This window comes from Vicia villosa, linkage group LG1, assembly GCF_029867415.1.
Source record: "Vicia villosa cultivar HV-30 ecotype Madison, WI linkage group LG1, Vvil1.0, whole genome shotgun sequence".
Lineage (NCBI taxonomy): Eukaryota > Viridiplantae > Streptophyta > Magnoliopsida > Fabales > Fabaceae > Vicia > Vicia villosa.
Window position 1 is genome coordinate 132928664 of NC_081180.1, and position 22410 is coordinate 132951073.

The 22410-nt window shown below is 32.6% G+C and overlaps 3 protein-coding genes across 3 annotated transcripts; 2 read left to right on the forward strand and 1 right to left on the reverse strand.

Annotated features, from left to right (window-relative positions):
* The first annotated feature begins 10672 nt into the window (after positions 1–10672).
* LOC131654702 (uncharacterized) lies at positions 10673–11293 on the forward strand. Its single transcript, XM_058924653.1, has one exon. The coding sequence runs from the start codon at positions 10673–10675 to the stop codon at positions 11291–11293; it is 621 nt and encodes a 206-aa protein (XP_058780636.1).
* A 996-nt stretch (positions 11294–12289) lies between these two features.
* On the forward strand, positions 12290–13238 carry LOC131654712 (uncharacterized). The gene is made up of 2 exons (XM_058924660.1): positions 12290–13021; positions 13080–13238. The coding sequence occupies exons 1-2, from the start codon at positions 12290–12292 to the stop codon at positions 13236–13238; spliced, it is 891 nt and encodes a 296-aa protein (XP_058780643.1).
* Positions 13239–13462: 224 nt separating this feature from the next.
* Positions 13463–17115, reverse strand: LOC131654722 (protein MAIN-LIKE 1-like). Its single transcript, XM_058924671.1, has 5 exons — positions 16959–17115; positions 15076–15272; positions 14290–14967; positions 13936–14182; positions 13463–13851 (listed from the first exon to the last, which is right to left on the reverse strand). Exons 1-5 carry the CDS (start codon positions 17113–17115, stop codon positions 13463–13465), a joined length of 1668 nt encoding a protein of 555 aa, XP_058780654.1.
* Positions 17116–22410: the final 5295 nt, after the last annotated feature.

Consider the following 22410-nt stretch of genomic DNA (forward strand, 5'->3'; position numbering starts at 1 on the left):
GAAAATAGGTATTAACCCAATAAACTATATAGAAAAGGAACAAAATAATTATTTACAGACATAATTATTTTTTGCCAGTTAAGAGCTGTAAATGCTGTAATTTACAGTCTGTCAACACTCCCCCTCAAGCTGGCTTAAAGATATCCTCCATAGACAGCTTGCTAGTGATGTTGTCAAATGAGTTTTTTGGAAATCCTTTGGTTAGGATGTCTACTGATTGTTCTGTAGTGGGAATATAATACAAATATGCCCCCTTTCTTTCTTCTCTTTGATGAAGTGTTTATCAACTTCGACATGCTTAGTCCTATCATGTAGGACCGGGTTATGTGCAATAGATATTGCTGACTTGTTGTCGCAATATGGTTTTATTGGAGGAGAACTATGAACCTTTAACTCTTGTAGAAGTTTTTTCACCCATAATGACTCACAAATTCCATGAGCAAGTGCTCTAAATTCCGCTTCTGCACTACTCCTTGCTACAACATTCTGTTTTTTGCTTCTCTAACTAACTAAATTTCCTCCAACAAAGGTGCAATAGCCTGATGTTGATCTTCGGTCTGTTACACTCCCAGCCCAGTCTGCATCACTGTAGCCTTCTACCTGAAGATGTCCATGATTTTTATAAAGAAGTCCCCTTCCAGGTGATCCCTTCAAATATTTTAGGATTCTGAAAACCGCCTCCAAGTGTTCGTGACCTGGTGCATGCATAAACTGACTTACCATGCTTACAGCAAAGGCTGTGTATGGACGCGTGTGAGATAGATATATTAGCCTTCCCACTAGTCGCTGATACCTTCCTTTGTCCACCATATTTTCTGTTTCAGCTGGTTGTAGTTTTAAGTTGGGCTCCATAGGTGTTTCTGCAACCTTGCATCCAAGTAATCCTGTTTCTTTTAAAAGATCCAGAATATACTTTCGCTGGTTCATAAATATACCTTCCTTTGATCTTGCAAATTCAATTCCAAGGAAGTATTTCAAGGGGCCAAGTTCCTTGATTTCAAAAACTTTAGCAAGTTTCTCCCTTAAATTGTTTAGTTCTAAACTATCATCACCTGTTAGAATAATATCATCAACATAAACAATCAAGATAGCAATCTTATTATTTGTTGAATGTTTATAGAATAATGTGTGATCAGTTCGGCTTTGGATATATCCAAGCCCTTTTACCACTGTTCCAAACCTTTCGAACCATGCTCTTGGAGATTGTTTTAGGCCATATAATGACTTCTTTAGTCTACACACCTTATTTCTTCCAAGTTCTTCTTCAAAGCCCGGGGGAAGGCTCATAAACACTTCTTCCTCTAGTTCCCCATTCAAGAAAGCATTCTTTACATCCAATTGATGTAAAGGCCAGTTGGAATTTGCAGCAAGGGATAGAAGAATTCGAACAAAGTTAAGTTTAGCGACTGGAGCAAAAGTCTCCTGATAGTCCACTCCGTAAGTTTGGGTGTATCCCTTTGCTACTAATCTCGCCTTGTACCTTTCTACACTCCCGTCAACCTTGCACTTAATAGTAAAGACCCACTTACAGCCCACCTGTTTTTTGTCACGTGGTAGGTCAACAAGTTCCCAAGTCCTAGTCTTTTTCAATGCATTCAACTCTTCTAAGACTGCTAAATTTCAATTTTGATCATCTAATGCTTCCTCAATGTTTCTAGGCACAAATAGATTTATTATTTTAGAGGTAAAGGCTCTGTGATTTTGGGAAAGATTTTTATAAGAAACATATTGAGAAATGGGATGGTTTGTGGTAGTCTTTTTTGAGTTTTTAGTGCAGGTTTTGGTTCCTTTCCTAATAGCTATGGGCAGTTCAATAGTAGAAGTTGGAATTTCAGTGTTACCTCGACTTTCTCTTGGTATTTCTCCTTGGCCTTCCTCCGGAAATTCTGCTTGGTTTGTTGCTGAGATGATGGACTGGTCTTTGATCCTTTTAGGATATTTCCGAATATAAACACGACACTCTTTATTTGACTGTGGTATTTCTTTCCCTGCTCGGGCTCCACCTAAGTCTGGCATAGGATTTCCTTTGGAAAATTTAGGACTTGTTTCCACATGGTCTTCCTTGTTGTGTTCATTTCTTTGATCAATAAAATTTGTATTTTCAGTATGCACAACAGGGATAGGCAATGGTTCATGCAAATGTAAAAAATTGTCTTCACTCAAATTATCATTCTCCCCCCGAAGGGAATTTTTTTGAAAAAAAGGTTGATGTTCTAGAAAGGTAACATTCATGCTAACACAAAGCTTTTTTGTAATAGGATTAAATACTCTGTACCCTTTTTGGTTTGGAGAATATCCAACAAAAATGTACTTTTCTGCCCTTAGGTCCAATTTAGACCGAGATATGGAGGGTGTATGCATGAAAACAGTACAACCAAACACTTTTAAAGGCATTTTAGTATGTAATCGACATGCTGGAAAAATTGTTTTGAAAGTGTCCAAAGGTGTGCGGTAATTTAACACACGAGTGGGCATTCTATTTATAAGATAGTTTGTTGTTAGGATAGCATCCCCCCACAAATATTTTGGAACATTACTCTCAAACATGATGGCACGAGCCACTTCAAGGAGATGTTTATTTTTCCTCTCAGCAGTGCCATTTTGTTGAGGAGTATTTGGACATGTCGATTGATGCTGAATGCCTTTATTTTTTAGAAACTCATTGAGATTTTTGTTAAAATATTCAGTTCCATTGTCACTCCTCAAAATGGAGATTTTTGTGTCAAATTGAGTTTCTACCATTTGTGAAAAAAGTTTAAATATACTAGGAACTTCAGATTTTTCATGCATAAGATAGACCCAACATAATCGGGTGTGATCATCAATAAATGTTACAAACCACCTTTTTCCAAATTGTGTTGTAATTTTTGAAGGACCCCAAACATCGCTATGGATTAAATAGAAAGGTCTAGATGCATGATAAGGTTGAGAGTAATAAGGAGCTCTCTGATTTTTAGCAAGAACACAACTTTCACATTCAAAAACATTATTTGGTCCCTAACAGGTACGAAAATCATATCACTTAGACCCCGAGCTTCTTTATTTTCGAACGTATCCTCAAAGCAGTAAAGTCCATCCATCATCTTAGCACTGCCAATCATCTTCCCCGAAGTTCGGTCCTGAAAAACACAATGAGTGTAAAAAAATTTCACACTGCAATGGGAATCAGTGCAGATTTTGCTAACATAGAGAAGGTTATAGGTAAGTTTAGGTACATGTAAAACAGTTTTTAAGTCAATGGTTTTAGATAAGGTAATATTCCCTCTCCCTGCAATTGCGGAGAAAGTACCATCTGCTGTTCTAATTTTTCACTTCCAAAAGAAGGAGAATAGGTTTCAAATAAAGAAGAAAGACTGGCCATATGATCCGAGGCACCTGAATCAATGATCCAAGGTACACACATATTTGAGGTACAATTGAAGGAGCTAGGTGTACTCGAATTACCTGTTTGTGCCACGGAACCACTTGGGGTACCAGATAAAAAAAATTAGAATTTAACAACCTTATGAGTTCCTTAACTTGTTCCTTTCTCAAAGAAGTCTTTTCTGCCTCACGAGCTGTAGGAAAGGGTCTGTGAACTTTAGGGCCTGATTTGTTGCCCTTTAGATGAGCTGGTCTCCCGTGAATTTTCCAGCAAGTTTCCCGGGTATGACGTGGTTTGTTGCAGTGGTCACACCAGAGGTTTGAAAAATTCTTCTGGTTAGTTGAACTTTTAAGGGCAGTAGTTTCTGCAGCAAGAGCATTGGTCTCGGGAGGAGGTGGAACAATTTTGATCTTTCCCATCAACACACTTCTCCTAGTTTCCTCTCTTCTGACTTCAACAAAGACCTCACCCAATGAAGGTAAGGTTGCTCTCCCAATGATCCTGCCACGAACTTCATCTAGTTCCTCATTTAGACCTGCAAGATATTGAAATATTCTACCTTCTTCCACTGTCTGTTGATGGTGTTTGACATCCTCTGCTGAGTTCCACTTGCAAGTGTTGAAGAGATCAAGGTCCTGCCAAACCCGCTTCAAAGAGTGGAAGTATTTTGTCACGTTATTACCTCCCTGCCGAATTTCTATGGCTTGCAAGGTGAGTTCATAAATCTGAGATTTATTTCCAAGGTCAGAATACATTTCTGTGACACTATCCTATAGCTCTTTGGCTGTGGAATAGCACATGTAATTGCTTCTAATGTCCTCCTCCATGGAGCTTACCACCCAAGTCATGACCATGGATTTTTCAGCATCCCAAACAGCATATTGTGGATCAGCAGTATCTGGCTTGGGTCGCTCACCATTGAGGTATCCGAGTTTTCCTCTGCCACGAATATAAAACTGGAAAGATTGGTGCCACCGGAAGTAGTTCGACCCATTGAGTCGAAAGGTGGTGATTTGGACAGAAGCCGAAAAAACTCGCAGCAGGTCTTTGGGGGCGACAATCTCCTCTTTATTCTGATCATCGCTGGTGGTTGAGGAACTATCAACCATGGCTGCAAATCAGAGGCGTAGAGATCGTTGCTCTGATACCAAGTTGAAATATTTGATGGTATTATATTATAACTGTACAAGAATTCCTCCTTTATATAGAGGGAATTACAACAGGTGATTGACTATAGTTTAGGAAGGAAATCCTAAATTAAAGAAAGAATAAATCATAATAAGAAACTACCTAAAATAAACTATATAGAAAAGGAACAAAATAATTATTTACAGATAGAATTATTTTCTGCCAGTTAAGAGCTGTAACTGCTGTAATTTACAGTTTGTCAACATATTGTAAAACTTAATTTTAATCTCTAATTTTTTAACTTAAGAATCTACAAGATTGAATATGAAGGGTTGCAATTGCTATGTTTGAGTTATGGACGTTTTGGTCATTATAAAGATGGTTGCAAATATCAAACTGGTATCAAAGGGTATTAGTGATGTAGTAGGTATGAGAAACCGTTCTGATGATGGAAGTGAAGCATGTCCAATGTTGCTAGAGAGGATGGACCTTGTACTGTTGTTCATAAAATTGGGAAGCAAATGAAGGGGAAGGGAAGGAAGTGTAAATGCAAAGTGGAGGTAATGCAGGTCCGGCGAAGCAATGAAATGGAGCTTCGGTGGCTTTTGAAGGTGAGAAAAATACACAAGAAGAGGGGTTGAATTATGCATAGTGAATTTTTTACTTATGAAAACCAACTTTAGAATTTGAACAAGTTCATAATAGTTCTTGACCTATGAAGATTTTGTTGTTCTTTTTCTGTTGATCACTAATTTTGCTTCTTTCCATTCTGGCACTATTTTCATTCAGAGGATCTGTGTAGCCATCTGTGACCATGTCCCACAAATATGCATCATAACCAAGGAAGAAACTTTCAATTCTATCATTCCAATGATAAAACTTGTCTTCATCAAAGACGGATGGTCTAGTAGAGTAATGATCTTTATCATTGTTAATAACTACCATTTTGTTTTGCAACAACATGATCTTTTTCTGACACCGTTAAGTGTTTGATATAAAAAATTCAATACTAGAACCAGAGCTTTGATGTCAATTGAAGATTCAAATAAACACAAGAAAGAGGGGATTGATTTGGATTTCAATATTAAAACTTTTTCCCACCCAAGAACCCAAACATCAAAGCTTATAACAAAAATAAGACATGAGAATTTTATCCTAGTTCGTTGTTAACAAAACTACCTCCAGTCCACTGCCAAAGTTATTTTTCCTTCTCAATAAGTACTTAATCCACAACTCAAAAATTTATTACAACTCAAAGACTAATCGTCAATGACTTCTCAAGGATTCTGACTATACCTTAGTCCCTCAAGGAAATCAACCCACGATTAACAATACAAGACTGTATTTACAAAGTTGCTTCTAAATGAGCAGATACACGAGTTTAATACAAACAAGATTTTTTAACAAAAAATAAAAGATATAAAACTTTGATAACAATAGTTTTTCTTCTTTTTGTAGTTTCTTTGTTTTTCATTCTCATTACTTCAATAGTTTCCAAACTTCCAAGACCTCTTTAAATAGAAGAAGAATATTGTTGGATAATGAAGTTGGAATATCCTCAATGTCACAACTTGCATGAAAGCGCTTCATTGTACCATAGTAAAGTGACGCTTAACCCATGGTGAGAGAGAGGATGGGACAAGTGGAAACAACGTTGGTACAATAGTATGGTTCTTTTTCATGATTTACAGGGTAGTGGAAAGGATATTTAATTTTGTACTATTTTTTCTTTCAGAAGTTATCCTCTTGAATCAAAGGCTTCTTATATTAGATGATAAAGCTTAATCAGAGTTCAGATCAATGATTTAGTTCCTAGTTGAAATTAGACTTTAAAGTTTTGAGTATAAAGGCCTGAGATTCTAGAAGCTTGAATGATCAGAGTCTTCGTCAGAGTCATTCTGGATGAATATCTTTCAGAAGCATTGACTTGATAATTTAGATGCTTGACTTTTGTTGTAAACACATCTTTGTATCTTTCTTTGGCGCATGTTTGATTTTCAGAGTCCAGAGTTCACTTGTCCAGAGTCTAGAGTTCACTTGTCTAGAGTCAATAACTTCCTAATTCAGAGTCTACAGTTTGTTTTCAGAATCTGCGCACTTAATAAAACAATACAGTATAAAATTGTACTCTATATTTTGTATACATTGTTATCACCAAAACTCAAGGATAGTTGCAGAACCAACCTTTCTCCAACCATCGATACAACATAAGTGCCTAACGACATCATTTATATACATGTTCAAGATAAAAAAACATCATATGGCACATGGTATATATCAGTGCCTAACAAAAACTAAGATATGTTTAGCGGAAACTATCTTGAAACACCCTTTGTATTATGTGTTGCGTAAATCTAGAATAAATAAGATGAGGATCCTAAGAATAAAAATTGGTAGGTAAAAATCCTATTGTTGAGAGGACTCATAAGATAGAAGAACTTCATTGAGATAGTTTATTCTCAACCTTGTTATCATGTTCTATTAGCTAAAGGTAAAGGAAATATGGTGTAACGGGATTCTTTGGAAGATTTGCCTAAATTGTTTTTGTTGTTTCCGTTGTACTTTTGTGATAACTCTGAGTTACTATTTATAATTTTTTGGGCATATGATGTAATATATGCGAGACATATGTACTTGTGTAATTCTTCTACTACTACATTTTGTTTCCGTACCTAAATTAACAACTTAATTATGTGATTCTAGATACTCATTTAATTGGGTTATTACATTCATCTTTGACACAATTTAGCGACAGAGTTCTACTTAGCAATATAATTAGCGATAAATTCAAATTTTTTAATATGGAGTTCACCTTAGCGACAGATATTCAGTCACTATATATATTATTAATATAAAATGGACAAATTTGCCACGACAATAGAAATGAAAATACTGTTTAGTTCGGTAAACAACACTTATAGCAATGCCACAATAACCTTTAGCTCCACCAGCTTCTCTTATCTTATTATCTTAATGTAGCCATTTATATCTCAATTTTACCCCAGTTTTCCAACATATTTATTGTAAAACTCTTCTTCAGTTAAATCAGAAAATGCATTTAAGCCAATTGTGTAAGTCTTGTTTCATTCGTTATTAAACTTTTCTATATAATCCAAATCCTCTTTGAATATTCGAAAGCGCATTGCCTTCTCAGAAGCATTTGCATGTGTGATTACATGCGTCACCATCCATTGCTCGTGTTGTTTAATAAGAGATGATTCATCCAACACTCGAGACATAGTTGGATATGTAAATGCCCACAAGACGATGATGCAAACACCAATAAGATACTTCATGATTAGGATGATTAGACTCTTGAACACTGTAAGAAAATCAAAGGATCAGATTTTACTTAATCCACTGCTCTAATAACAAATACAAGAAAAGGAACACCACATTCAAAGCTACACAGATAAACAATCAATGTTAAACCTACTGAGTAGAAGCTAAAAACCACCGCACAAAAACCATTGATTTAAATAATCTTTTTAATGCAAAGCAACACTAATATATGTCATTTCAAAAAAACACACCATGCTTTTTTATAGTCCTTTGAATTAGTAGGACTTTATTTCTTTTTATAGATATAAAAAAAAGCTAAATTCCAACACCAATACTAAGAAGGAACACATTGAAGGTAGAATACTATAATGTTGGGTACACAGGTTTTATAGCAATTCCACAGTGACAATCAGAACCACCAGCTTGTCTTATTATCTTCATGTACCCATTAATACCCCAGGCTTTACCCCAAGAGTTTTTAATCAACCAATATTTCACTCCTTTTTCTTCACCGTAACCAATTATAGTAACAAAATGGGTGATACGCAGCGCACATGGTCCTTGAAAAATCCGGCCATTGTATTTTTGAAAAGCTTTCCCTCTAGCAGCAATGTCAACTGATACTGGCTGTTGTACCACGACCCGTGGTGATTGACGTTCATCATTACTTTGTACAAATGTGTAAGAACTAGGGTGTCAATTGGATCCATTAAATTTAAATCCATCCACCAAAAAATTCATCCAATTCATCCACCACATAAAAAATAAGTTAATGGATGGATTGAATCCATCCATTTATATACATGGATAAATCCAATCCATCCAACACATTTTGATAATCCAAAGGATTATTTTTATTTTATACTTTAAATTAATTTTTTTTCAAAAATAACTAAAGTAGTTTTTTTTTAAATAAACAAATTTGGAAAATCAAGGTTTTTTCGAAAAAACAAAAAAACAGGTTTTTTAGGAAAAACGAAAAAGTCGGATTTTTTTCCAGAAAAACGGAAAAATAGAGTATTTTTCCGGAAAATCGAAAAATCGAGTTTTTTCGGAAAAATGAAATGTTGGGTTTTTTTCGGAAAGACGAAAAATAAAGTTTTTTCGGAAAAACGAAAAAGTCGGGTTTTTTCCGTAAAAACAGAAAATTGGGCTTTTTTCCAGAAAAATAATAAATCGAGTTTTTTTCCAGAAAAACGAAAAGTCGAGCTTTTTTTTGGAAAAACAAAAGGTCAGGTTTTTTTCGGAAAAAACGAAAACATCAAGTTTTTTCGGAAAAACGAAAAAATCTAGTTTTTGGAAAAACAAAAAAATCGAGTTTTTTTCCAGAAAAACAAAAAAAGTCGAGTTTTTTTTGGAAAAACAAAAAAAATGAGTTTTTTCGGAATAACGAAAAGTCGGGTTTTTTTTCCGGAAAAATGAAAAGTCGGGTTTTTTTTCCGGAAAAATGAAAAGTCGAGTTTTTTACGGGAAAACGAAAAAATTGAGTTTTCTCGGAAAAACGAAATAGGTGGATTTTTTCGTAAAAACGGAAAATCGAGTTTTTTTTCGGAAAAGTAAAAAAGTCGAGTTTTTTGGAAAAATGAAAAATCGAGTTTTTTACGGAAAAACGAAAAAAACGAGTTTTTTTTTGGAAAAACGGAAAAAAAAAGAGTTTTTTCGGAAAAACGAAAAGTCGAGTTTTTTTTGGAAAACGAAAAAATTATTTTAGAATATTTAAATTATTTTTTTATGAAATTTAAAAACAAATTAAGAATTTTTTATTTATGTTTTGAATTGATGGATATCTATCCATTAGAAATAGGTTAACGGATGGATTGGATGGATTTTATTCTTTAATGGATGGTTTGGATTGAATTTTTATTAAGAGAGTTTAGTGGATTTGTTTGATCCATCCATTAACCATCCAATCCACATTCATCCAATCCATCCATTTTGCCACCCCTAGTAAGAACTTATAGAAATATCAGGCGTGTTCTCGTCATTTAACTCGAGGTTTTCCATGGTATGGATAATCGTATTCTTCAAGAATATCATCGCTCTCTATTATATGTCAAAAGCCGTTTTTAGTATAACCACCGTCACACCCATGACTCCTTGGATCACAGTCAATTAACTGTTGCTCTGATAATGTGAGCAGACTGCCATTCTTGATCTTCCAAATACCTTCTACAGCTGCCATAGCTGCAAAAGCCCAACAAGCATCTAAAACATAAAACATTCATTAAATTAACACACTTATGTTATAGGATACAAATCTCAAGTTATAGTTCACAAAAAGAAAGAAAGAAAACATATGCAATACCACAATCTTTTTGATCTTTAATAGGGGTGACATCTCCCTTCTATCTCCAGTCTAGATTTTTTAGAATATCATCAGCCAGGTTGAATAATACTCTAGGTTTGTAGGAAAATTATCCCAATACCCCTACAATTTTAAAAAATTCCAATTTTGTCCTTTTCAACTTTTAATTTTTATTTTTTTATTTTTACTGTTTGTACGGACACCTGAGTGGCTGGAAACTGTTACGTTGCTCCAACCGGATATCCAAAGATGCAAAATTCCGGTTAGTAAATATTCAAAACCGGACAACCCAGGTTTGGGTGTTCCGGTTCCCATTATTCTCGACCGGATATCCCACTAATGGGTGTTCCGGTTTGTTGTTTTCTCAACCGGATATCCCCTTAGTGGGTGTTCCGGTTCCTTTTTTTTTAAATTTTTTTAATTATATATTAAACTAAATTAATTTTATATATTTAGGTGTGGATCCTCCTTTGATGAAATGCGATGTAAATCAAACATGTGTGGATACAACTGATGTTTTTGTAACTGGTAAAAAATTTGCTACAAGAGAAGAGGCGATAAGTTGGATTAAGGAGATTGGAATCAGGAATTAAATGACAGTTATAATAACTCGTTCAGATACCAAAACAGGCAAGAGAGGAAGAAGTGATAAATTAGTATTTGGTTGTGATAAAAGTGGAAAATACAAAAAAACAGATAGCGAAACCCAAAGCGCTAGTAAGAGATGTGGTTGTCCTTTCAAAATTAGGTTAACACCATCGAAAGATGGTTCTGGATGGAAGATTGATGTAAAATGCGGAGTACACAACCACGGCTTACCTGATAGATTTGAAGGTCATGCTTTCGTAAGTCGACTAAATACAGATGATAAGCAACATATTGTTGATTTGACAAAACGCCATGTTCCACCTAGACACATATTATTGTCATTGCAAGAGCGTGACCCGGAGAATGTCACTCGGATCACGCAAATATACAAACATAAGAGTAAGATACCAAAAGACATAAGGGGTCCCAGAACAGAAATGCAACAATTACTCAAGTTGGTTGAAGAATCATGTTATGTTTACTGGAGTAGGAAAAAGGATGAGTCAGAAGTTGTGAGAGATATTTTTTGGGCTCATCCAGAATCAGTGAAGTTGTTGAATATGTTTCCTATTGTATTGATTGGACTGCACATACAAGAAAAACAAGTACAGGCAACCGTTGTTTGAAATAGTTGGTATGACATCAACTAAATTAACATTTGTTGTTGCATTTGTCTATATGGAATCTGAGCAGACAGAGACTTTTTGTTGGGTATTGGATAAGTTGAAACAGTTGTTTATCAAGAAGGATGATTGTCCTCAGTAATCTTGACTGATAGAGATCTTGCTTTAATGAAAGCCATTGAAACAGTATTTCCAAAGACAACTAATTTGCTTTTCCGATTTCACATCAACAAAAACGTGAAATCAAAGTGTAAGGAACATGTTGTGGATGATATGCGAGAAACAGTGGAGAAAATGTGGTTTGAACTTACAAGGGCTAGTGATGAGATGGAGTACCATCAAAGGTTGAAATAACTTGAGGATGCATGTGTTGACTCCAAAGGTTTTATTGATTATGTGAATGACACATGGTTGACACCGCACATACATCGATTTGTCGAAGCATGGATCAATCAAGTGTTACATTTGGGCAACACCACAACAAATAGGTATGTTTATGTGATTTTATCGACATTGTTTCTTTATCTTAATATTACGGATAATTAGTTGTTTTGTTTTATTTAAAGGGTGGAGTCTCCACATTGGAAACTTAAGCAAATGTTAGATAATAACTTAGGTGATTTATGCAAATGTTGGGAGGCTATGAATGACGATATCAGGATACAAGTGGGCAACGTTAGAGCTTCATTTCAGAATAGTTTTTATGAAGTTGAGCATGAGCACACTAGTCCTTTTTATTCAAATTTGCGTGGTTCAGTATCAAGAGCTGCATTGAGGCAAATTGCTGAAGAGTGGTTGAGGATTGACATGGTGGGTACCGATACTCAAAAGTGCGGATGTAATCATAGAAAAGTATATGGGTTACCATGTGCTTGTGAGTTAGGGAGATATACATTGAGTGGTGATGCGATACCAATTGAGACTATTCATATTCATTGGAGAAAACTAAGTATGGAAGGAAATCAAGATGTAGATGCAGATGATGGATCCTAAATAGACATGACAAATGCAATCGATGAAATTTGGAAAAGGTGTAGGTCACTAGATGTTGTCGAAAAAAGAGCATTAAAAAGCAGAGTGTGTGAGATTACTTATCCGACTACAACAAAGATGTGTCCACCGCCTGAAAAAATTAAAACCAAAGGAGGGGTTAAGAAGAAAGGGAAGAGACTTGTGGGATATGATGTTTATCGTGATCCTTCAGGATATGAGTATGTTGATCAAGCACATTCGGGTTCGCAAAAATCTTCAAAGAGGTTATGTTCACAACTATCCCAAACCTCAAAAAATAAAGAATTTGATAAATACATTGTACAATTTCTAGATTACATCAGACCATTTATTGATGACATTGTTGATGTAAGAGATGATGGAAATTGTGGGTTTAGAGCCATTGCATCTTTGCATGGTTATGGCACAGATGGATGGTCAATGGTTCGTCGGGATTTGGAGAAAGAAATTATAGGTCCTAGAAGCAAGTTGTATGAGGATTTATTTGGTAAACACCTTCCAACAGTGAGATCATCGTTGGTGATAGAAACTTTAGGACAACAACCACCAAATAAATGGATGACGTTACCTGAGTTGGGCTATGTAATAGCTAATTGGTATAACGTTGTTCTCGTCTCATTAGGTAACCCTAGTTTGAGTTACTTTCCTATGACGGGTGCACATTCACCTAATGCATCCATTTACTGCATCAGATTTGTCAATGGAAATCATTGGGTTCAGGTAATTAGTAACACAATTTTCCCTATTTGACTTTTTCTAATATTTATTTTATGTGCAGGTAAACATGAATGAAGGATTCCTGTTGCCACCCGTCACAACTGATTGGAAGAAATATCGCACAAAAGATGCAAATTCTTGGATGGTAGGATTTGCCGGGCAGTTACAACATTGGCAACGGCTTACGCCTATACTGCCAAAATATGTCAGCTTAGTTTGATTTTATGATATTACAACATTGGTACTATTTAGTTTGATTTTATGATATTACAACATTGGTACTATTTAGTTTGATTTTATGATATTGAATTTTAATATGTTGACAAATGGATTATAAATAGTAAATCTCAAACTATAGGTCTCATAATAATACATAACTCTATAAATCTCATAATAATACATAAGTCTCAAACTAAAACATAAATATAAACATAAAATGTGACATCAATCAGACTCATTGTCATAAGTAATTGGACCTTCCCTAGGTAATGGTCCGCCCTGTGCAAGTCTGAGTGCTCTAAATATCTCTAGAAACTGTTCGTCTTCAGGACATGCCTGATGACACTGTAAGTAAGGATGAAGCTCATGAGATATAAATGATAACCTCGGGTCAGACGGTCCTTCGTCATAGACAGGCACTGGTACCTCCATCGGCTGATCACCTCGTGGTGCTCTCAAACGAGGATGTGACACCGTATAATACCACGCCAAATAATCATCGTCTGTCTCATATGGTATGGTGGCAAACACAGTTGGGGAAGCATCGTGGGATCGGATCACCTGCAACACACTCTGCATATATGTAGCCCACTCAACATCCACATCAAGTGTGTCTAAATTAGGAGGAGCAATCGGTATGTACTGTCTGTATCCAAACTAACGCATGCATCTTTCAGGTAAATATAGAACTACAGTACCATACCACTTCAAACCACCCCGGTACAAACAGATATCATCAAAAGGACGGTGCTCCCTATGATCCTCAAAAGGGAGCCAGACGGTATCCCGAGGGGTCAACTGATCTAACACAACTTGGATGTCATCCACTTTTTGCGTCCCCTGCCTATATTCCCATTTCATCGCCCTAGCCATTGGACTATCAATGCCACATAACCCAGAAGTACCTCTCTTTCCAACAGTTGGAAAATACTCATGAATCCAACACTGTAACAAAACATTACTATTATAAATTAAACTAAATTATAATAAACTAAATTAAACAAAAAAATTAAATAATTAAGTATAACTAAATCATAAGTAAAATTTTGTACCTGAAGAAGAGAGGCATAAACGCCAAGCTGCTTGCATGAATAAAATGAAGCATCCCCTAAGTATCTGTATAGAGTAACCACTGCAGCTGCCCCCCAGCAATATCTTCCACAAGTATCCAAATATCTCAATAGTGGTAGATATTTTGCCTCGACAAGAGTAAAAGTCTTGTCGGCAAGAATAGTACAACCTAATAGCAACATCATGTATGCTCTCATAGCACCTGTAAAGTTATCTGCAGCTCTTTGTTGCTTAAAAACTTGCTTCAACCAATCCAATTTATAGTAAGGACCCCTAACAGAATAAGCCTCCCTAGTTGCATCACTCAGTGAAACACCAAACAACTCAACAGCTAGATGGATAGCATCATAATCAGTGACAACAAAATTGGGGTCAACTAGCTCGCCCCTAATCGGTACATGAAGATGACATGAAACATCATCTAGCGTGATGGTCATCTCGCCGAACGACATATGAAATGATGATGTTTCAGGATTCCATCTCTCAACAAAAGTAGATAAAATATGCGTATCTACCCTGGCCAAACTAGTATACTGCAAAGATGATAGACCATATGCAACTAACCAATCATTCATCTGCCTTGGGAGCATTGCCGGAACCCATCCTATTAATTTGCTGCCATGTGCAACAACCTTTAAGGTTGACTTTGGTCGTCTCTCCTGAAAATAATTTGTAGTATATGTGTGTTAATATATAAGTACATATAATTTAAAAATATTCAATATAAATTTTTAAATTATTGAACCTAAAAGAAAACATTTACGTACCTCGCCCAACCATAAATGACAGGCAACATGATTCCGATATCTAATCAATAAAGAAGTATCAGTCGGTCCTCCGGGAAATGCCGGGTGCTGCGGACCAACCTCAGGTGCAACTCCCTGCTGTCCCTCGCCATCAGCCTCTCGACGTTGTCTTCCTCTTTGACGTATTCCATCGATCGCACCTCCTCTTCTACGAACCACTAAAAAATAAAAAATCAAATATAGTTAAAAATTAAATAAAATGTTATTAAAAATTAAATATAATATAAAAAAATCAAAATAAAAATTAAAAAAAAAAACGAAAAAAAATAAAAATAAGAACCGGATACCCCAAGGGGGGGTTATCCGGCTGAGGAGGTGAAGAACCGGAAAACTCATTGTTGGGTTATCCGGTTGGTGAAGCAAAAACTGTCTGAATGAGTGAAAAGTGAAAAAATTTAAAATTTATACTATTTATACAGGGGTAAATTTGTCCAATTTTTTTGTAGGGGTACGGGGTATAATTTTCGGTTTGTGGGAAGAAAAATTGTCTGGAATACTGTTTCTAGTATATTTACCGTAAAATTCTTTTTCAGTTAAATCAGAAAATGAATTTAACCCAACTGTGTAACTCTGGTTTCCTTGATTATTAAAGTTCTCTATGTATTTCAAATCCTCCTTGAATATTTGAAAGCATTTTACCTTCTCGGAATCATTTGTATATGTGATTCCATGCGTCACCATCCATTGCTCGTGTTGTTTAACAAGAGATGGTCGAGACCTGACAATCTACGTGTATGTCCATTAAACTCTTATTCAAATGATATGTAGGAATTGTCAAGATTAATTTTTCTCATTTTTTACTATAACTATTTAATTTCGATTCAATCAAATGAATGCACAAGATTGAAATATTTTTTAATACTCGTCTTTAATTGTAATTTTTATAATCATCACCAAAACACAACTGACACCTTCTCTTGTATTATATATATATATATATATATATATATATATATATATATATATATATATATATATATATATATATATATATATATATATATATATATATATATATATATATATATATAGGAGGGTTATATTGACTCCAAGAGTAAGTTATAATAACTTACTCCACATCTTGACCATTAATTCTTTTCAATCTAATGGTTAAAAATAATAAGGAATAGTTTTCTCTTTCCACATTTAATGACTTATTGTTTTTAACCATTAGATTGAAAAGATTTAATGGTCATGATGTGGAGTAAGTTATTATCACTTACTCTTGGAGTCAATATAACCCTCCTCATATAAATATATATATATATATATATATATATATATATATATATATATATATATATATATATATATATATATATATATATATATATATATATATATATATATATATATATATATATATATATATACGTAACCGGTTACACTGGGCGCAGAAGCAAAATTCAGAAACTTGGGAAATTCATATCTCCCACCTCGTACGTCCGATTGACGCGTACCATATACCGTTGGAAAGCTAGTTAGATGTAGTATCTAGGAAAATTAGCTTTGGTGTAAAAATGATATTTTTCGATATATCTGACGTACCTTCTGTTATGTGCGACATTGATAACATGTGAAGCATATGTATTTTGGACTGAATTTCTCCTTTATTCTTGATGGCTGTATTATTGCTGCATATATGTTGTCATCTTTATGCCCCCTTCCACGCGGGAATGATCTGGTGTATACTCCGTGGATGGCCGCCAATGGGAATGATCTGGTGTATACTCATTGATCGGTATGACATATGTGGGTACTCGACGGGAATGATCTGGTGTATACTCATCGTGTTACCTAAAGAAATGCTAGTGCTTGGTGGGAATGATCTGGTGTATACTCACCATGTACTGAAAAAGGCATTTCCTCTGGCAGGAAAACATCGGATGTTGGTACGGTGTGATAGTGATACCATATCGGTAAGATCACTTGCTTATTCACCCCTAGTGATGCCACATAGGCAATATCAGTAGGTCCTCTCCGGTGGGTTGGTACAATCATGGCGACGTGATTGTGCTAGCAACTTTTCACTTGTGTGTTGTTTGCGTACTTAATAATATCTCGTTGGTTAGTCGTGGGACTTCCATTGATGATATTGTCCTTGTTGTGTATTTGTACCTGACCGTGAGGAAAACCACGGACCCACGGTGGATCCGTTTGCTTGTATGTTCCCTTTAGATCCGAGTGAACTAATAGGATAGGCGGACTCACTGAGATTTAGTAATCTCATCCCATTCAAATTATTTTTTCAGGTGGTTCGAGGCAAGATCGCGGTAAGGGAAAGATGGATTAGATCTCTTGGCGATGCTTGGATATTTCTTTTAGTTTTTATCGTGCTTGTTAGTTTATGTATTTTGGACATGTACTATTATGATGTACTTGTGTTTTGGCCATGATACATTCGGCTTTTGTATTCGTACACTTCTGATTTCCGCTGCAAAACATTATGTAATTGTTGTCTTATGAACCATTTATAATACTTTATGCATATTATTCTAGACAAATATGTGTGGGGTGTTACAATATATATATATATATATATATATATATATATATATATATATATATATATATATATATATATATATATATATATATTAATTAGAGGGTAGAATTGGAAAAAGTGTATTGGAAATTGAAATGAATCACTCATTTTGGGATATCATTTTATTTCAAACTAGTAAAGGACCCGTGCGCCCGCACGGGTCACGTAAAGTCGGTATAAATATTAAATAAATATAATATGGTTATGGTTAAAAAATGTATTTTAATTTATACGAATTAACAGAAAAAAATCAATATTAATTGTCATATAAATATTAATTTAATTTATTATGTAGTAGTTGTTAGGATATAGATAGATTGTTTAATTGCTATTAAACCAAATATATGGTGGAAAAAAAGGTTTGGCCCGTCGGGCATGCCAATAATTTTTATAATTGTTAATAGTTCTACCAAAAAAAGATGCATAACACAATTTGATTATGTTTGTTAAATTTGTGTAGTAATTTAGAAGTTATATGCTATAGTAATTCAGAATTCATTAATATATGATCTCTATACTTGTTCAATTTAAGTAAATATTTTGTCGGCCCGTCAAAATAATAGGTTAGGTCCGTCAGGCATGCGTATAATTTTTAAATTTTCTGTATTGTAAATTTATTAATTCTATTGATAATATATAATTTTATCATATAATAGAAAATATATTTAAACACAGTTAAATTTTATAAGGAATCTCTGACAAATCTTAAACAAATAATCATTGTTGAAAAATTTAAAAGAAAAAGTTTTTATAAAATGCAATGTGATAAGTAAATTGTAAAAGATATCATATGAGTATAAAATTCATATGAATATAAAATTTATATATTATGAATTTATATATGCAAAAATATAGTATGAATTTATCCATCTTTTTTATAAATATTGAATACATAATAAAATAAATTAAATAAAAATAATAACAAATTTGAGTTTTTCATAAGAAAATTGTGTTATCCATCTTTTTTATCAATTTAATACATGCAAATTTCTCCAAATTAAGAATTTTTTATAATATTTAATATGTAATAAATATATAAAATAAATTTTATAAATATTCACCATTTACAATACTAATAAATTATTATTATTATTAATAATATTATTATTTTATTTTTTATAGAAAGTATTTTTATTATTGTTGTTGTTATATTGTTATTATTATTATTATTACTATTATTATTATTATATAAAGATAAGAATAACTATGATGTTATTTTTTAAATACAAATATTTCAAAATGATGTTAATAATCATTATTATCCTTAACGGAGGAAAATTATCGACTTATTATCTGGTTAAAAGCAACATAGACGAATAAATTAAAGCATCAAGAAAATGAAAGCAACAAAGATGAAAGGGATGAAGATGAAGGAAAACTGTAGAGAGAAACAGTGTTTTCAAAAATAAAATTAAAAAGAATGAAGGATGGTGCAGTGTTGAATGATGATGGAGGAAAAATGAGAATTGGGAATTTTTTTTTTCAGAGGAGAAAGAGAGAGTATGAGGAAGGTGGAGGAAATGAGAGTAAAGCGTGTTGTAAGTTTTTTTTTCATATTCCAATGAAATAATTATATTGGCGGCTGCATTATTCCAATAAAATATTTAAAATAATTAGGCTGCTGTAATTTAATAAGTTTAGGGGTGTAATTACTCTCAGGGGTATGTAAAACCATTTTAAATTGATTGTGATTAGGGTAATTAAGGAACAAAAAGAGATAAAAATTTAGATTTTTTGAATGATAAGAAAAAAAACACAAACCCTTTAAGTTTTTATTCTAAGTTTGAATCTAATCATAAAAAATGATCTCAAAAGTAAAAAAAACAAAATAAAAACTAAATAACTGTTCTAAGCTTGCAAATTTATTTTTTATTATATTATAAAAAATTAAAATAAAGTCATAGTACAAATTTAAATTATAAAATTAAAATTGCATTCTTTAATATCAAAAAAGTTATTTCAATTTATTACAAATCTAAAATTACATAACTATAAAACATATTGATAATACATTTATTATAATTAATTAAATTTAAAGATTAAAAAATAATTGGAAAAGAAGATAAAAAATTGATTAAGGAAGATCCAGATATAATTTCCAAAATATTGTTAATTTAATAAAATTGATTCATTTAATAATAATTGGTAATTTTAATTGATTTAATATTTTATAGATTTAATGGCATGATCAATTATAATGATCAAATTTTTAATAAATTTTAAAAATTAGCCCAAAAATGTTAACTTAGAATGTGACATTCTAATATAATGAATTGTCTAAAAAAAACAATCTAAGATAACGAATTAGTCTAATATGTAGGGTATAATATTTATTATTCTAAAATTTAGTTAGCAATTTAGTATGAAATTATAATTAAGGACGTTATACCAAAGCCATTATAATTAAGGGCCTAATAAAACTTAGTTAACAATTTAGTATGAAATTACAATTAAGGGCGTTATTATACCCTAATTAAGGGCGTTACAATTAAGGACGTTATACCAAAGCCATTACCATTAAGGGCTCTAATGTAGGGTATAATATTTATTATTTTGAAAATTGGTTAGCAATTTAGTATTAAATTACAATTAAGGGCATTATCATATCTTGTCCGAATATTGTATTGAATTTGACAATAATACTAATATGATTTTATAATTAGTAAATAAAAAATATACTGATAAATGGAATAAAAAAGATATGATAAAGATCTCATTCTATTTAATACAAAGTAAATATATCATTATTGGCCCCATATCACATTATTAATTTTGTTGATTACGTTAAATGTAAATGTAAGGATTGATTATTGTTGATTTTGAATATGGATGAAATACAATATTAAAAAATAAAATAAAAAATTTATTTTTATTATTTTTATTGGAATACATGTATCAAAAAATGAACAAAATGAGGGACTTTACGTCGTCTAAGAAGAAATGTTTGGGAAAACCAATGGTCCATAATCATAGTAAAATATGTATTAACAATATCAATTATATAAATTTAATGTGATAAGTAGTATTAAATTAAAATTTGTATCAAATTAACTATACTATTGTGAATTTCAATTATATTAATTAAATGCAAATACAACTCGTTTAAAATGCAAATACAACTAATTCAAAATGTAAAAAATCTAAAAAAAATCTAAAGAAGAAATGATCATATAACTGATTGTCAAAACTTTTACTAAGTTTTTCTGATGTGAAATGAATATCAATATGTCATGTGCATAGACAAAAACATGCATATATCAAAGTGAGATAAACTCCATGAATATCCAACAAATCAACATTACTTTCAATTCTGTCCAAAAACTAAAGTATCTGCACAATGATTAGACTAACATAGATCAACCTGTATCCATAAATTATGAACCTTTCTCAAAACATTTGCCAACCAAGTAGCCATTCATAAGATCACAATGCTAAGATGCCATAGAATTCAATTAAATGAGTAAATACTCCAACTCAAATAAAACCACTCCAAAAGCTATTACAAAAATGCCATCATCCAGGAAATCAAACCAATAAGAAATCAATAAATCCTCATTTTCAGTTAGCAAGTGAAAGATTTCCATGGCATGCCTCACTTAGTACCTACCTGTAGTGTGAGGCACATATGTAGCATTCTTGGACTATTGAACTCCGATGTAATCTCCAAGAGGCACATCATTAAGCTGGTAAAACCAAATAACAAAATTAACAAAATTTTCAAATTAACCTAAACACAATGTACACTTTCTAACCTAAACAAAAAAGCCTATTAATTTCTCAGATTCTCAGATTTAAAACATCTAATAACAACAGTACAAATAAACATAAATAATTGAAATTAAAAACCAAAAACACTACTATTTTTGAATGTTACAGAAAGGAAATCATTGATTTGCCTATCAATACGAAACGATTAGTAGTAACACAATCCAAATGAAAAATAAGAGAAAATTAAACTAACAATAAAAAAGTTAATAATTTTTTAAAAAAAAATCTCAATTCTAAAAAAATATATAACTTTTTTTATCACCAGAAACATGTGATTTTCAAAAATTTAACTAAAAAATAAAATAAAGTTAATAAAAATAAAATCAAGTCAAATATGATATATTTTTACCGTAGAATCGGCACATAGATAACTTAAATTAGATATTATGCATATCATCACATAATAGCATCATTTTGAATTTGAAAAAGATTAACCTTTAAATACTATATAACATTTCCGTAGATAAAATGAAAAAACACATAATTAGACAGTTATAGAAATGAACCAATATACTTCATAATAACATAAAATAATAAAGCTAACTATTGATTTGCAAATCGAATATGCAAAATGAAAGTAACACAGATTCTGAAAGTTAATGAAACGAAACGATTGATTTGCCAATTGGTACAAAACAATTTGTAGTAATATAACACAATAAACTTACTTATTGATTTGCAAATTGAAATTGGAAATAAAAAACAACACATATTTAGAAAGTTACATAAACTAATATATTGGCAAGTTTGAAAAAGAATTTGTGATTTTTTTAATACATAAAATCAAAATCCATTTGCAATTTTGAAATAAAATAAAATGATTCTAAGAAGGATAAATCAAAGATCTTACATTTTTAACTTTGAAATTGAAATGTTGTTAATGCAACACAGCCTCACCTAATAGATGGATGATAAAGAACGTCATGAATCTAACTCATTCAAAACAAAATCATGAAAAACAACTTGAAGATGATGAAGAACAA

Bases quoted from the DNA above. Each gene is read 5' to 3' on its own strand.
- LOC131654702 (XM_058924653.1), top strand. From the start codon at position 10,673: ATGACAGTTATAATAACTCGTTCAGATACCAAAACAGGCAAGAGAGGA.
- LOC131654722 (XM_058924671.1), bottom strand. From the start codon at position 17,115: ATGATTGTACCAACCCACCGGAGAGGACCTACTGATATTGCCTATGTG. The intron at 14,968-15,075 runs GTACGTAAATGT...AATTATTTTCAG, and splicing joins GTCATTTATGGTTGGGCGAG to GAGAGACGACCAAAGTCAAC. The intron at 14,183-14,289 runs GTACAAAATTTT...GTTTTGTTACAG, and splicing joins TTTATGCCTCTCTTCTTCAG to TGTTGGATTCATGAGTATTT.
- LOC131654712 (XM_058924660.1), top strand. From the start codon at position 12,290: ATGACAAATGCAATCGATGAAATTTGGAAAAGGTGTAGGTCACTAGAT. The intron at 13,022-13,079 runs GTAATTAGTAAC...TTTTATGTGCAG, and splicing joins ATGGAAATCATTGGGTTCAG to GTAAACATGAATGAAGGATT.